The 13,061-nt window shown below is 41.9% G+C and overlaps 1 protein-coding gene and 1 long non-coding RNA gene across 2 annotated transcripts; one reads left to right on the forward strand and one right to left on the reverse strand.

The window, feature by feature from the left end:
- Positions 1-4,117: 4,117 nt before the first annotated feature.
- LOC129596822 (uncharacterized) lies at positions 4,118-6,154 on the forward strand. Its single transcript, XM_055494196.1, has 5 exons — positions 4,118-4,355; positions 4,492-4,694; positions 4,981-5,148; positions 5,227-5,449; positions 5,904-6,154. The coding sequence occupies exons 1-5, from the start codon at positions 4,118-4,120 to the stop codon at positions 6,152-6,154; spliced, it is 1,083 nt and encodes a 360-aa protein (XP_055350171.1).
- A 2,065-nt stretch (positions 6,155-8,219) lies between these two features.
- LOC129596861 (uncharacterized) lies at positions 8,220-8,808 on the reverse strand. Its single transcript, XR_008691491.1, has 3 exons — positions 8,701-8,808; positions 8,530-8,582; positions 8,220-8,328 (listed from the first exon to the last, which is right to left on the reverse strand). It is a non-coding gene; the product is annotated as an uncharacterized LOC129596861 (long non-coding RNA).
- Between the last annotated feature and the right edge of the window lie 4,253 nt (positions 8,809-13,061).

The raw sequence follows: 13,061 nt of genomic DNA on the forward strand, positions 1-13,061 counted from the left end.
GTAACCTTTGCGTGAAAAGTCTCGGATAACACTCGCCGAAGCTGGCATGGATGTACGGCCTACGAAAATATCGATCTGATCTGCAAAAATATTGATCCGATACCGGTTCGGTCATATGGTCTCTCCTCGCAGGGAGATCTATTATTGCAGTCACCACAGACTTTATTACTCGAAGAGCAAGGTTAACAAACCTGCGTTACTCTGTCGCATGGGAATTACAGATAGGCTGAGCAGATTTTCCGGGATAACATTTAAATTTTTACAGCATTATTACTAACTCATATAGACATTTACAGCTTTGTTAGTTAGCTACGCCTGGCATTTAGCTGCGCATACGTCACGGTGAATATTTTAATCTAGCAGTACAGTAATATTAAATAATTATATAAGGAGCTGACGGCAGCAAGTGCTCAGCTTAGCCTTTGCCAGCCCCTTTTTACAGTCATAGCAAAATTTAAAAGGTTTTAACGGTAACACAACGTACAGTGCGCTGCAATTTTGCGAACGTCCGCTTTCAACTGTTGACGCCAGCAAAATCAGCATGGTACGGTCCACAAAGTCAGAGGTGAAAAATCTGACCTTACTAACGTCAAAAAATTATGGTACCATTATGAACTAATTATGTGTTGCATCTGTGTGGCAGTCCAAGCTGGATTACTATGTGAAGTTTGTTGATTAAAATGATGGTGATTCCGAAGTGCGTATGCTAGAACCTGCTTGACGGTCACAGGGCCGGCACAAAGAAGGGAGCGAGCGAGAGGGGCGTAGACCACGGTGGGCTGTTCAGCGCTTCAAACTGGCGGAGGGCCATAAATTTTGAGCCATCCGCCGAGGAAGGTGGTCATTGTATTAAAAAATTAAAAATGTTAAAAACTTCTTAAAAGAACCCCAGAAAAGGTTGCAAAATTCAATAAAGTTAATAAAAGCTCCGCAAAAATTAAAGAATTCTGTTAAAACGGGCGAAAACGTTTATTAAAAACTTTTGAAAAATTCCGAAAAGAGTGCCAAAGAAGTGTGATTTATTCCTCCGCTGGATACCACCCACCCGGTTTTTGAGACCGCCCTCTGGCGGTAAAAAATCGAAAGCAGGGGAGCGGATAATCCCCGCCCCATTTCCTTTATGCCAGGCCCTTGGTCACAGTTGCCTTACGTAACTAAAGGGTAACTATGTAGGTGCTGTTCTGTGAAAAACAATACCCCTACTTGTACAGGAATACTGTTTTTAATATTGATATTGCTATTTGTTCCTTACCATCCCATTCGCAATAGTTACTCAAGAATTCCAAATCGTGCGAAGAAAAAATTTCAGCAAGAATTCTTAAATCTGAATTTACTTTTCAGTTATGTATCTCTACCTACTTACTATACGCATAGTTAAACGCATAAGCTTTGTAAAAAAATTTGTAGACCTGGCGCTCGAAGCTGCCGCCACGGCATCGAAGCGCTTACGTAATTAGTAATCTAGCGGCTTAAATTATCGAGAATCCTCTATTAATTTTCGATCGATATTTTAAACGTGTACATGTATGTTCCTTGGACGTGCATTACGCTCCAGTGATTTGGAAAAATCTACCAAGTACACAGCGCCTCGATCAACAGTTGCTGACGTGCACCGTTCTACCATTGAATGCCAGGACCATTCTCCACCTGCTCACACGTGCTCTGGCCAATCCTACCGGTTCGGGAAGGTCGCAGGCAGGTCGTATGGCCAAGTATTTCACTGCTACTTTGAGACAGTGGCGAACAGATTCCTTTTCCGTTAAATCGTTGTACGGTTTCCATTAGGCTCCGATCTCGCTAGTGTCGGTTTGGATTTGATTACTATAGGCTCCAACACGTATATTCTCAACTGCAGCGGTTCTATATGTTTTATCTACGTAGCCGACGTTTTGCGGGCGGTTGCATTGTGTGGCTGGTAGTGGTGTTGTGGATGGCAGCGCGCATCTACCGAAAGGTCAAGGTTCGAAATACCGGAATGGGTTTGGATGCCAATCTCTGTCGCATCTGCAGTGTCCCTCGATCCACGCATGGATTGCTGCTGGGAGCGAAAGCATGCAATGGCTGCGCGGTAAATACGGTAATTAACGGGGTTATTATTCAGAGTGGTTACGAAGACGGGGACAGGCACTGGCTTCTTAGAGTGGAGTGCCGTTAACCCCCGCCACTGCCCACTGTATGCGCGGCAGTTGAGCGGGTGGTAACGGTACTCGCCTCTTAAACCGGGGCTGCAACGTGTGTCCACCTTCTCGTAACCAATTTTTCCGTTATACCTAACTAGTTACCTACTCTCCCTTGGAGAAACAGGTATGGGACAGATTAGTAAAATTTTAATAACAAGACCGACGTTCACATTAATCGCAAGACAAACCCGCTTCTCCCATCTTCAGTCAAAAAACCGGTTTTTGCAAAAAAAACTTCGCACGCAAATGCTGCACCTGTGGGTAAAATCATAACGATATATTTTTAATAATATCGAAATCATTTTAAGTTTTGATAAACACTCTGTGCATCGCTTCCTTTCACTCTGCAAAAGGTAGCGAAAGGGAGTGTCCACCACCTTAAATTTTTTGTAATGTTAGATAAAGTGAATTTTCGGTCACGTTCTACGTAGATGATAAAACGAAAAAAACCTTCTATCATCGACTAAACTGCAGTCACTAGCAAAAGCCGGTATGAACGGTTGTGTTATACTTTTCAAAATTTAATGACTTTCACTTGTGTATGCTTCGCATAAACACAGAGGCATTTGGTTGCGCTTCAAACAAAATTCAATATTGTTACTACATGTGCCAGCACCAATTAATGGTGGAAAGAAAACTGTTATTGCTCTTAACTGTTTGTACGGGAAGCGGTGAACAATACGTGTACTTGAACATATCGCTTTTGGGACAGGCATTTTTTTCACGGGCGATAAAAATTCCACCCGAGCGTTCATTGAAATGCCCACTGTCCAATACCTGCTCGACCGCATTCAACATAAAACGCGTCTGTAAAGCGTGCCGGTTGAGACGCTGTATTGAAGAAGGAATGAAGAAGAAGCCACAGTGTGTAACAGGTATGGTGATGTGTTTTTTTTCCGTTACCTTTATTCGCTGGTTGTTTTGCACAGTTCTCTTTTTGATCCGATACACCGTTTGTTCTTAACGACTTCTTTAAACTAGAAGCCATTTGTGATACTACGGTGCGGTCCGCCACTGGGATAGGGTAACGACGAGTCTGTGAAATCGAGGCAGTTATAAGCGGCAAAGGTGCTCTCACCGGCAGCATTCGCTACAACATTTTCCTACAATCGATTTCACATTATCGTACGGGGAATGTGTGCTGCTCACTTAAACCTAGCTATGAAACGGGTACGGTTCGATGAGACAGAGAAGTACCACAGTCCCGTTCTGTTTAAAGTGTTTTACGTCATGAGCAGGCAGATCCCTACAGAGCTTTCTGATTCATATGCTCCATTGGCGAGTAATACTGTACTCGTATTTTCAAGAAGTGAACTTGCAGCTTTCTGTTGAGCTACAATCTACACGTTGGTTTTGGTTCCCCAAATAAGACACCCCACTGTCCTTGACGCCGCATAATTTACCTGACGCAAGCGGTAGCGTCAAAGCAAAGTAGGTCATTGTTGCAACTTGCAGGCATGTGAAATGCATCAGTGACGCGACAAAAAACGAGATGCTCATTTTAACGCATCTTCCGCATTCAATCACTCTTCTGCTCGAATGCTGTGTTGAGTTTCTGCAGCACACTGTTTTTGATTTAGCTTTTAAGTTTTGAAACCGAGGGCCGACTGGCGAATTCCGCTTTTTGGCCATATGTTATGCAAAACTAAAAGGAAACGGTGCTCAGAATTTGAAGGCAGCCAGTGCGAAAGGACTAACACGCAAGTAAAAAAAAAAGAAACTTACAGAATTTTTCAAATTAATAAAATCTGCAGTACGCCGGCACACCAGGCGCGTGGGACCTCTACCGGCGCCGGATGCCCTCAAAGGCTCAACCTCTTTCATTCAAAATTTACAGCTTGCAGATTTCGCGTAGTACAAATGCAGGGAAACGGAAAATTGATTTTGACAGGAATACAGGTTGACCATGAGAAGATCGTCCATGTGCGTCATAGGCTATGCTTTTTGCAGCTGACGCGCGAGTGTTACAGATGTTCACATATACAGGTGGAGAAAAAGCCCAGCCCAGCGACCTCCTCTCCCTGTCAGCCAGTTCCAGTACGGACATCGTTCCCGCTTGCAATCCAGCTACCGGCAACGCGTATTCCAACCTGCCAGCCGGGCATTTCAGCGAAGCTGCCGCCCGCACACATCGCAATAATTTTATGGATGTTTTGGAACTGCGGAAATCTGTCGGTAATCTGGTGTTATTTAATTCCTGTAGCGACGGGACAACGCTTTCTCTCTAACGCCGGCCGTAATACGTCGATATAAATGTTACTATTGATGCCGGCAGGTGATGTTATGACTTTAACCATGATGTACTGCGTAGGCTATCAAAATCTTCCCAATCTGCTCATCTGCTCCGGTTATACGGCACCGTATGCGGGTCGGTATTGGTATCTATCCAGAGAACGCAGCGAGATGCTGCAGACAGCCGCATTAAACATAACAGCTGCCTACCAGGAAGCGTACGGGGATTTACTCCACTCCTTCGATGTGCTGCAAGCATCGGCAGCACAGGGATTCCTGCCGGTAAGGAAAATGTTGAAGTATGATATAGTGGAATGTTGTACAGCCTTTTACATAGATTAAAATAGTTAATTTATTTAATAACAGAAGATTGCTTATTTGCGGTATAAAAGACCTCGAACGACAGCTTCCCTTCATGAATGCCACATAAGCTGCAAGCCACACCTTCAAAAGCTTGTTTAAATGCAAGCTTATACAATGCACACTCTTATGTGATTACCTTCTATTTAATAACAGAAGATTGCTGGTATACGATGTTAGAGACAAACGTTTGCCTTTGCAACTGCAGCACCAACCGCAAGCCACACCTGCACAAGCAGTTTGGGCAGCTAAAAGAACGCTAGAAGATCGCATGTTCCGATTATGCCGCTTCACTGCTATGCTGCCGTCATTTCAGAACTTGGGTAACGAGGATAGAAGAACGTTACTGGCGGAAAAGTATCTGATCTCGATCATGGTCATTGCAATGTTTCCGAATGACACTGAACCTCGCTGGTGCGTTTTAGAACACTGACTGGTCTAATATTACTTGCAGATAACCAATGCCCGATATTATTACCGAAGCGGCTATTACATTTATCTCACCGGCTCCGATCCGGCCGATTGTATCCACTACTGCCGCGACGTCAGGGAACAACTGCAGTTAGACCCTGATTTTGTGCAGTTTATTGACAAGTTCAATGTCATGTTCAATGATCTGGGATTGACGGTGACAGAGACATACATGCTGCTAACCGTCGCGCTCTTCGCAGCAGGTTGTATAAACGATCGATATTTTTGTTGGGGAATCGTATCGAGTACAAGCAGCCAGGTCTACCACTACGATTAGAAACACTGCACGTAAGATGAAATCAAAAATTTCCCTACATAGCGAAAAATTTATTAATTTTTGGGACCGGCATTAAAAGAGCTGTTGCCCGTTGGCTAATTTCGGTGTTGGTTGATTCCTCTTCGTCGAATTTTGTATAAGCTGGAAATTTACCGGCTGAGAACGGGTTTCCCATACTTGCTGCCGCCACCCGGCTGAAGCGTAACATTGCGACTAATCGATGAAAACAAATATATTTACCTAGTTTTTGCTTACCTGAACGATTTGTCGCAACGCCACGCCCCAATGGGTTAACGGCAGCGAGGGCTGCGGTTAGTAGTATTTATTTACGATCTGACTGCAGTATATTACAGGAATTTCAAAATGGCAAAACTGTGTTTCAGATGTGACCGAAATCGTTGACAAACCGACCATGCGCTATCTGCACGCTATTTACTTGGACGCTCTGTTCTATTTGGTGGGACACCGGCTAAATCCCGCGGAGCGACTGCCGGTGTATGCCAAAGTGGAGACGTTGATGACCATGTTCCCACTGGTGGATCGCATCACCGCTAACTACCTAAGCCATGTGAAGATTCCCAGTATTCCAATGAGACCCGAATCAGTTGTATTTCGCGATTGCGTAGGACAGTGAACTCATACACTTCCTCGTATGCAATTTGTTTTTCTAGACTTATATGGTGAAAATGAATTTACATAAATGATAAAGCCTGGTTTGATGCTTTGTGAGCTGGCGAGTTAACAAATTGTAATTTTGGTGCCCTGCTTGGTCATGTACGTTCATTAGTGACACTGTTCTTTTACATTTCTTTAGCGCGAAATTACTGGTGTATTTTGTTCTGAAATATCTCAGCTTTTTGTTAACATCAGCGGCATGCTATTTCATACGCACAAAACGAAAACGAAGGTTGCATGCATAATACGAGAGCGCAGTCGGACATTCATTGCTATGAGGAGGTTAAAACGCAAATTTAAAATCGGCGTTCACATTGCAAATTACACCCGTCAAAGCAGCAGTTTTCACGGCGACCGCAATCACGATCGCGCTGGCATCGGTTGACGCGATCCCGGCGTCCGCAATGGCGATCCCGACGCTGCAGATACACGGTCATTAAAACCAATCCTCGTTGCAACAAGAAACTTATTTATTCACTTACTCATGAAAGAGAAATCGAATGTTTATGTACGAACATAAAACTGCCGTAATGTACGTACCCGACAGTCCTGGCGACCGACCCGTGCCTCACGCAGCAGAGGATGATCGAGATCAGTGTTTTCTGTCAAAGAAAAACTATTTAGCTTAAGCGAGATTAACAGAAGGTTTAGCATAAAATCGCCGGTAATTGGCTACACGCTTCATGCTTGTAAATCCATTTGCGAGTATGTGCATAATCATGCACAGTTACCAGCCACCAATACTCTCAGAATTAAATGTACAAGTACAGCAATGCACTGAAAGAAGCACGTGAAAAATCTTTCCAATAGGTAAATTTCAGAAATTATTTTAATCAAGGGTTAATACAACAGAAATACATTTAAAATTTTTATTGTCGGTTGTTCTACAAATTTACCGGCAGGCATCGCAGCAGCCACAAGGATCAGTCCCAGTAATAACGCCGATATGACGATGGAACGGTCCATTTTGCAACTAAGCCGGGAAGGTCGTCAAAACAAAACTAAACGTGCCCAAATGAAATTATGCTGATGGAAATTATAGTGAATCTCGAAGTGTATTGGGAAAAACTCTGACATCAAATGGAATTAAATTAAAGTGCTAGAAGAACCCATAAACGACGCCCTCCTTTATATCATAGCACAATTCAAATTGCGGATGTCCGCTCAGTTACTCTTTGGAAAACATTTCCCTCCGCCTTATCTCATTGCGAAACATCTGTGCACATTGCCCTGTTCAAATAATGGGTTATATTCCGAAAGAAACCAATAACACCGGTATCTGCTGCTATTCCTTGCATCGGTCAGTATTGCGCAGTTCGACCGAAATGTCCGGTTAGAAAAACCTTTTGAGTGTAAGCTTTCAATATTTCTTTATTTCGTTTTCTTCAACGATCTCTTCCTGATTTTTGCGAGTATTTCTTGTACGCATTGATCTCGTGATTTCTTACCCGTCTTTCGCCCTCGTGCCTTTTGTGCTATGCACTAAAACGCGAACTCCACTGGCAATAAAGTTGTTTTTGGTTATTTTTTGTTCCTTTTCGGAAGCTCTGACTGGTTAGAGCGGCGCTTGTCAGTAATGCCTTTCCGGGAAATTCTTACAATTCATTGTACTGGTTTAAATAACAACCTTGAAAAACTTAATTGCCGTAGCTTATCATGGATGACCTTTTCAGCTTGCTGTAAAATTAATTTCAAACATCAGTATTTCAACTATCTGACGAGAATGCGTAACAGCGCCTAGGGGACATTTACGAAGCGTTAATTTTTGAAGATTAATCTTAGTACTTTATTTTTCTTCGTACCAGTTCTCATTCACAATTTTGCTTTACAACAGTAGGAAAATTACAATCATACTGTACTTGCGATAAAGAGTCATGATTATAGGACAGATTCTGCAATTCGGTGAACACAAACAGTTAGTCACAATGAAATACAATCGTTATAAAATAACTTTCCAATGTTGAAACAGTAGAATCGACGTGCTGTGCTTCATGACTTGTTGCTCGAAGACTTGGGAAAACATTCCAGGCCGCAATCTCGCAAACAGCATTTCCCTCCCGGGCAACTGTCACTGCTGGCGGTGCATTGGTTCTTTCTGGGACCTTTGCATTTCGATGGATTAGGGTGATCGTTCTATAGTTTAACACACAAACAAGTCAACATGTATCTCTGTGGCGGGTATATCATAGCTGTATAATTGTATTACATGGGTTATACTGTAAATTAATATAAGCGACAAACCAAACGTAATTAGTCGTTATTCCCTATCCTCGTATTATCTGCTGCCTGTTAGTGATATACCAAGCTCGCTAATACGACCGTGCTTTTCCTTACCGGACTGCACAAGGGAAGTGTCCGCTTGACAAGATGATGGCTGATGTCGTATTCTGCAAAGAAGACAACAGCCGGTTAATATACGTTCAAAATAAGAGCAAAATAATTACGGTTTTTTAAAATTATTCGTATCTTCATGTATATTCAGAAAAAGGGGAATTTTGCAGTTACCAGCAGATATCTGTGCGGCTAGCAGGACAAGCGCCGCTCCCAAGATCAATACGAGTGTGCTGCGATCCATACTAATCAAAGAGGCCGGTTAATAATTTTTAGTTCCGAATGTACGCTGTGCAAAAAACGCGATAAAGTTACCAGCAAACAACCAATTTAATAGTAAGTTGTTACACTGAAACGTTGACGGCCTCGATGCGGTTTTTTACCAGCGAGGTTGATCGCTACCGGCATTTTAACACCATGTTTTTTTTAATGGAATTACCTAGAAAAATGTTGCAAACGGTTTTGTCAACAGCATTTCTGAAAAAAACAAGCGACTGATTGTGAATCCTCTCGTAACTCACAGCTTCACAGAAAAAATATTTTCTTTTTTGCACTTGCGCTGAACTTAAGGTTTCCCCACCCGGGACTTTGGTTTTTCGTGACCAGGCATGCACTTCCCAAGTCCTTAACTCCCTAAACTCAATATTGTGATGCGCACTGAAACATCAAACAATGTATGTAGACAGGGCACATTTCAATAAACAATTTCCAAAACAACCCAATTAATTTCCAATGGCTTTCATTTAAAACACGAGTAAGCAAAAAACAACTTTTGGAAGCGCACCTTAGCGCAGCGTATAATATATATCGTAACCAGATGTTGCATCACACGCACATGTGAACATCGTCTAACGAGTCGGTGCTCGAGACGTGTGACCGTTTGGCACGCATAGATTTGGAATTTAAATTTTTATTATTTTTGGTAATGCTCTGAATTGGGATACAAAACAGCGTGTACATTGTACAGTCGAAAAAAATTCAAGAGAGTGAAGTTGCGAACTCAGGATGTTCCCTTCCGGTTTTGTGTATTGCTTAGGTTTATGGAGCAGTGCGAGTAAAGTTAGAGATAGCAGACAGGAAAACGGAAGACCGCGAGAATCCTGGTGGAAGCCTTATTGTCCAGGCTGGAGTTGACAATGGGTGTTTATCGATGGGATTAAAGGCTGTCCGTATGGGCGCAGCTGATGTTGATGCGAACATGATTAAACCGCAGTGCATAAATGCACAAAAACTGTGAAATCCTCTTCAAGTTGTCATTATCTCTTTTACTGCTCTGTCGCTACTTCTGTATAGAAAGAAAACTTTTATCTGACAGGAAAACGTTTCTCAGACATGACCTTTTAAGTCGTCCTATGACGCTAGGCCGTACTCGCAAAGCGTAGGTTGCATTTACATACAGCAATTAATTTTTACACTTCTTTACTCAGCTGTTTTCGTAACTGGCAAACAGTGCTTTTTATCAGAGAAATGTAGGGTGGAATTACAGTGAAGCGCCACTCCGATTCACAAAAACTAGAGCAGACTTGATGCATTTCATGACTTGCTGCTGGAAGATATTGGAACGCATTCCAGGCCACAGTCCCGCGTACAGCATTTGCCCTTGCCTTTGATTGTGTTACAGTGATCGCTGCTGGCGTCGCATGAGTGTTTTCTTGGACCGTTGCATTTTGACGGGTCAGGATGGGCGTTCTGCAGTGCAAGAAATAAACAGATTAAGACTCGTTTTTGGAGCGAGTATGGCAGAACTTGCTGTAAAGTATAGTTAGATATAGTTTAGGACGATCAGATGTGTTAGTTACGTATTTGATACTTATGTGTTAGTTACGTTTTTGATACTTTTTATGTCGTGGTGTACAGTAATAAAGATGTAGCCAGTGTACAGTAATAAAGATGTAGCCAGATAGAAGTTTACCGGGCTGCATAATGGAAGTGTCCGCTTGACGAGATGATGGCTAATATCGTAATCTGTAAATAATATGGGTCAGGTCCAAGCGTAACTGCGGTTTTGAAATTTAACAACCATTTCGCTCGATGCGCTAGAAGCAGAAACGTTATCGCGGCGGAAGTAAAAATTACCGGCAGATATCTTTCCGGCTAGCAGGATAAACGTCAACCCCAAAAACAACAGGATAACACTGCGTTCCATTTTATAGGAAAGTGTTTTAATAATGTGGTATTGGTAATGTACTTTGCCTTAGTTCCGCTTTTAACTTATCAACAGACAACAAAGTTGGCTTTCAATATGAAACTTTGACTGCCTCAGCTCTCTTACAGTATTGTTATTATGAATGAACAAGGCAGATTGCTAACGGCACTCGCACCGCATGTTGTTCTGTATAACTGGAAATCACCAAAAAAAATGCAATGAACGGTTTTGTCAACAGCATTTCTAACCCAGCCTGATTATTAAATTGTTTTTTATACATAAAAAGAGGAAACATGATATTAGCTCGAAGCATTTCTTCGTTACCGTAATTGAAAACAGTGTTGAAAACAAGCTGGTCAAATGTAAACAAACCAAACTACTCGTAATACACCAGCTTTATAAATTCCATAAATTACCAGCCTGCATAAATTGTATACCCCGTTTTATATCAAACATATTCTGCACTGTGCATTATGTGAGCAATTCTATAACCTGTGAGGTCGAAACAATGAGCAATTTCAAAACGAACTAAGTAATGCCAGCAGACTACAAAGCGCAACCTTATTAAAATGTTAAACTCGAAAATTTTAAATCATAAAAGCTCGAACATGTACAGAAAAAAGTTATTTCAATTTTCTAAAGTGTCCTTATACAGTTATACTGCAGTGCTGCACTTGCGCTTTCCACACCGGCCATTTCTTCGTGACCACGCATGCACTTTTCAAGTGCTAAAATATGTTATAATACAGTACTGACTACAAGTACTTACTGTACCATGAAACGTACTGCAACCAGCACACATTTTCATCATAATTATCAGAAAGACACTACTAACTTTCAACAGGTTTCACTAAAATTCGAGTAGGCAAAAATCATCTCTCGGAATCATAGCATATGCCATATGGCAAGTCCATGTTGAGGAAGATCTGCTTCTGTCAGAGGAATTGATTTTTTGGAGTGGCAGTCCGATTTCAGGTAATATGACCAATACAGTGCCGGCGCACAAAGCTGACAGTATATAAAGAAAAGTAGCCCCTGTAAAAACCCAATAATAAGTACCTTCAAGCGACGTTGTCATATGAAACCAGACTTTTTCTGACTTTTTCTAACTTTCCTCAATCTACTCAAGCGTCAAATCATCATGAATTACTCCTTAGCAATCATCGCGTTATTCAGCTGCACGGTAAGCCGATGAGCCGTTTCTTATCACCCTATTTTAGTGACCTTTGTAATAACTTTTAACCACTGCTTTATCACCCTATTTTAGTGACCTTTGTAATAACTTTTAACCACTGCTAATAATTTTCGAGTATCACCGTTAGCGAAACAGTTACTTACGCTCATGTTGCGATACATTTATTTATGTAGATTGCAAGTCGCATGCACTAACATTTACACTCCTTCGTAGATGCTGTTCCATGCGTGTGCTGCCATCGAAGAAAATCGCTACCGAGCCGGAGAACCACAAATTTCCGCCGAAGAAGACACTCCCTACCGAGCCGATGAACCGCAAACTGAACTCTCCCGTGCCGCTCGCTCCGTGGACAAAGGAACCACTTATGACCACCAGATCCGAGCTGCCCGCTCCATGTGGTCTTCCGAAAGTTCCGATGAATCAACCTTCAGCGACCGCCCTTACCGGCCTCGCCAAAGAGGGTAAATAAAGATACTTTTGACCGGAATAGGCCATCATCCATACTTTGCTGCCGGTTTGATGTTTATAAAGACCACAATGTTTTTCGAATCCCGATTTTTGCATATTGCTAGTTTGAACCAAGCGCATAACATTTCTGATACCATGGTGTTATGCTCTGCATCGGTTGTTTGTACGTGGCTTTCTTACTGATTTAAAAAGCTGATAAAAATGTTTGCAAATAACTAGCTTTCCGCATTCATGACACTTGTAATTCGAAATTAGCGTTAAGCGCGAGTTATCTGGAGTGCGGCTGTACTTTTTATAACATATTAATAATTTTGTAAACAGTTCAACAATAAATTACTTTCTTCACATACACTGTAATTATCGAAGCCGTGCAATCAACTTTTGATGCCATCAACTTTCTCACAATTAAACGTTTTGATATACCAGTCACGCAGATTGCTACCGGCATTTGCGTGGCGCGTAGCCTTTGTGGAAGATTTCCAAGAAAATTTCGTGAACGGTTTAACTTTGGTATTTAGCATTTCCGGATGACCGGTTGATTGATTGCCACTGCTTTAAAACCAGTGCAACAAAAACAGAGACAGTACATCAGCTCTGACATCTCTTTCATTACTGCATTTAAAAATGACATTCGCTAATCAAGCTGGTTTTATGTAAACAAACACAGTATTCCACAAAACACCGGTTTTTATAAATAATCTTACCTTGGTTTGTATCATACATTTT

This window comes from Paramacrobiotus metropolitanus, unplaced genomic scaffold, assembly GCF_019649055.1.
Source record: "Paramacrobiotus metropolitanus isolate TYO unplaced genomic scaffold, Prichtersi_v1.0 Parri_scaffold0000096, whole genome shotgun sequence".
NCBI lineage: Eukaryota > Metazoa > Tardigrada > Eutardigrada > Parachela > Macrobiotidae > Paramacrobiotus > Paramacrobiotus metropolitanus.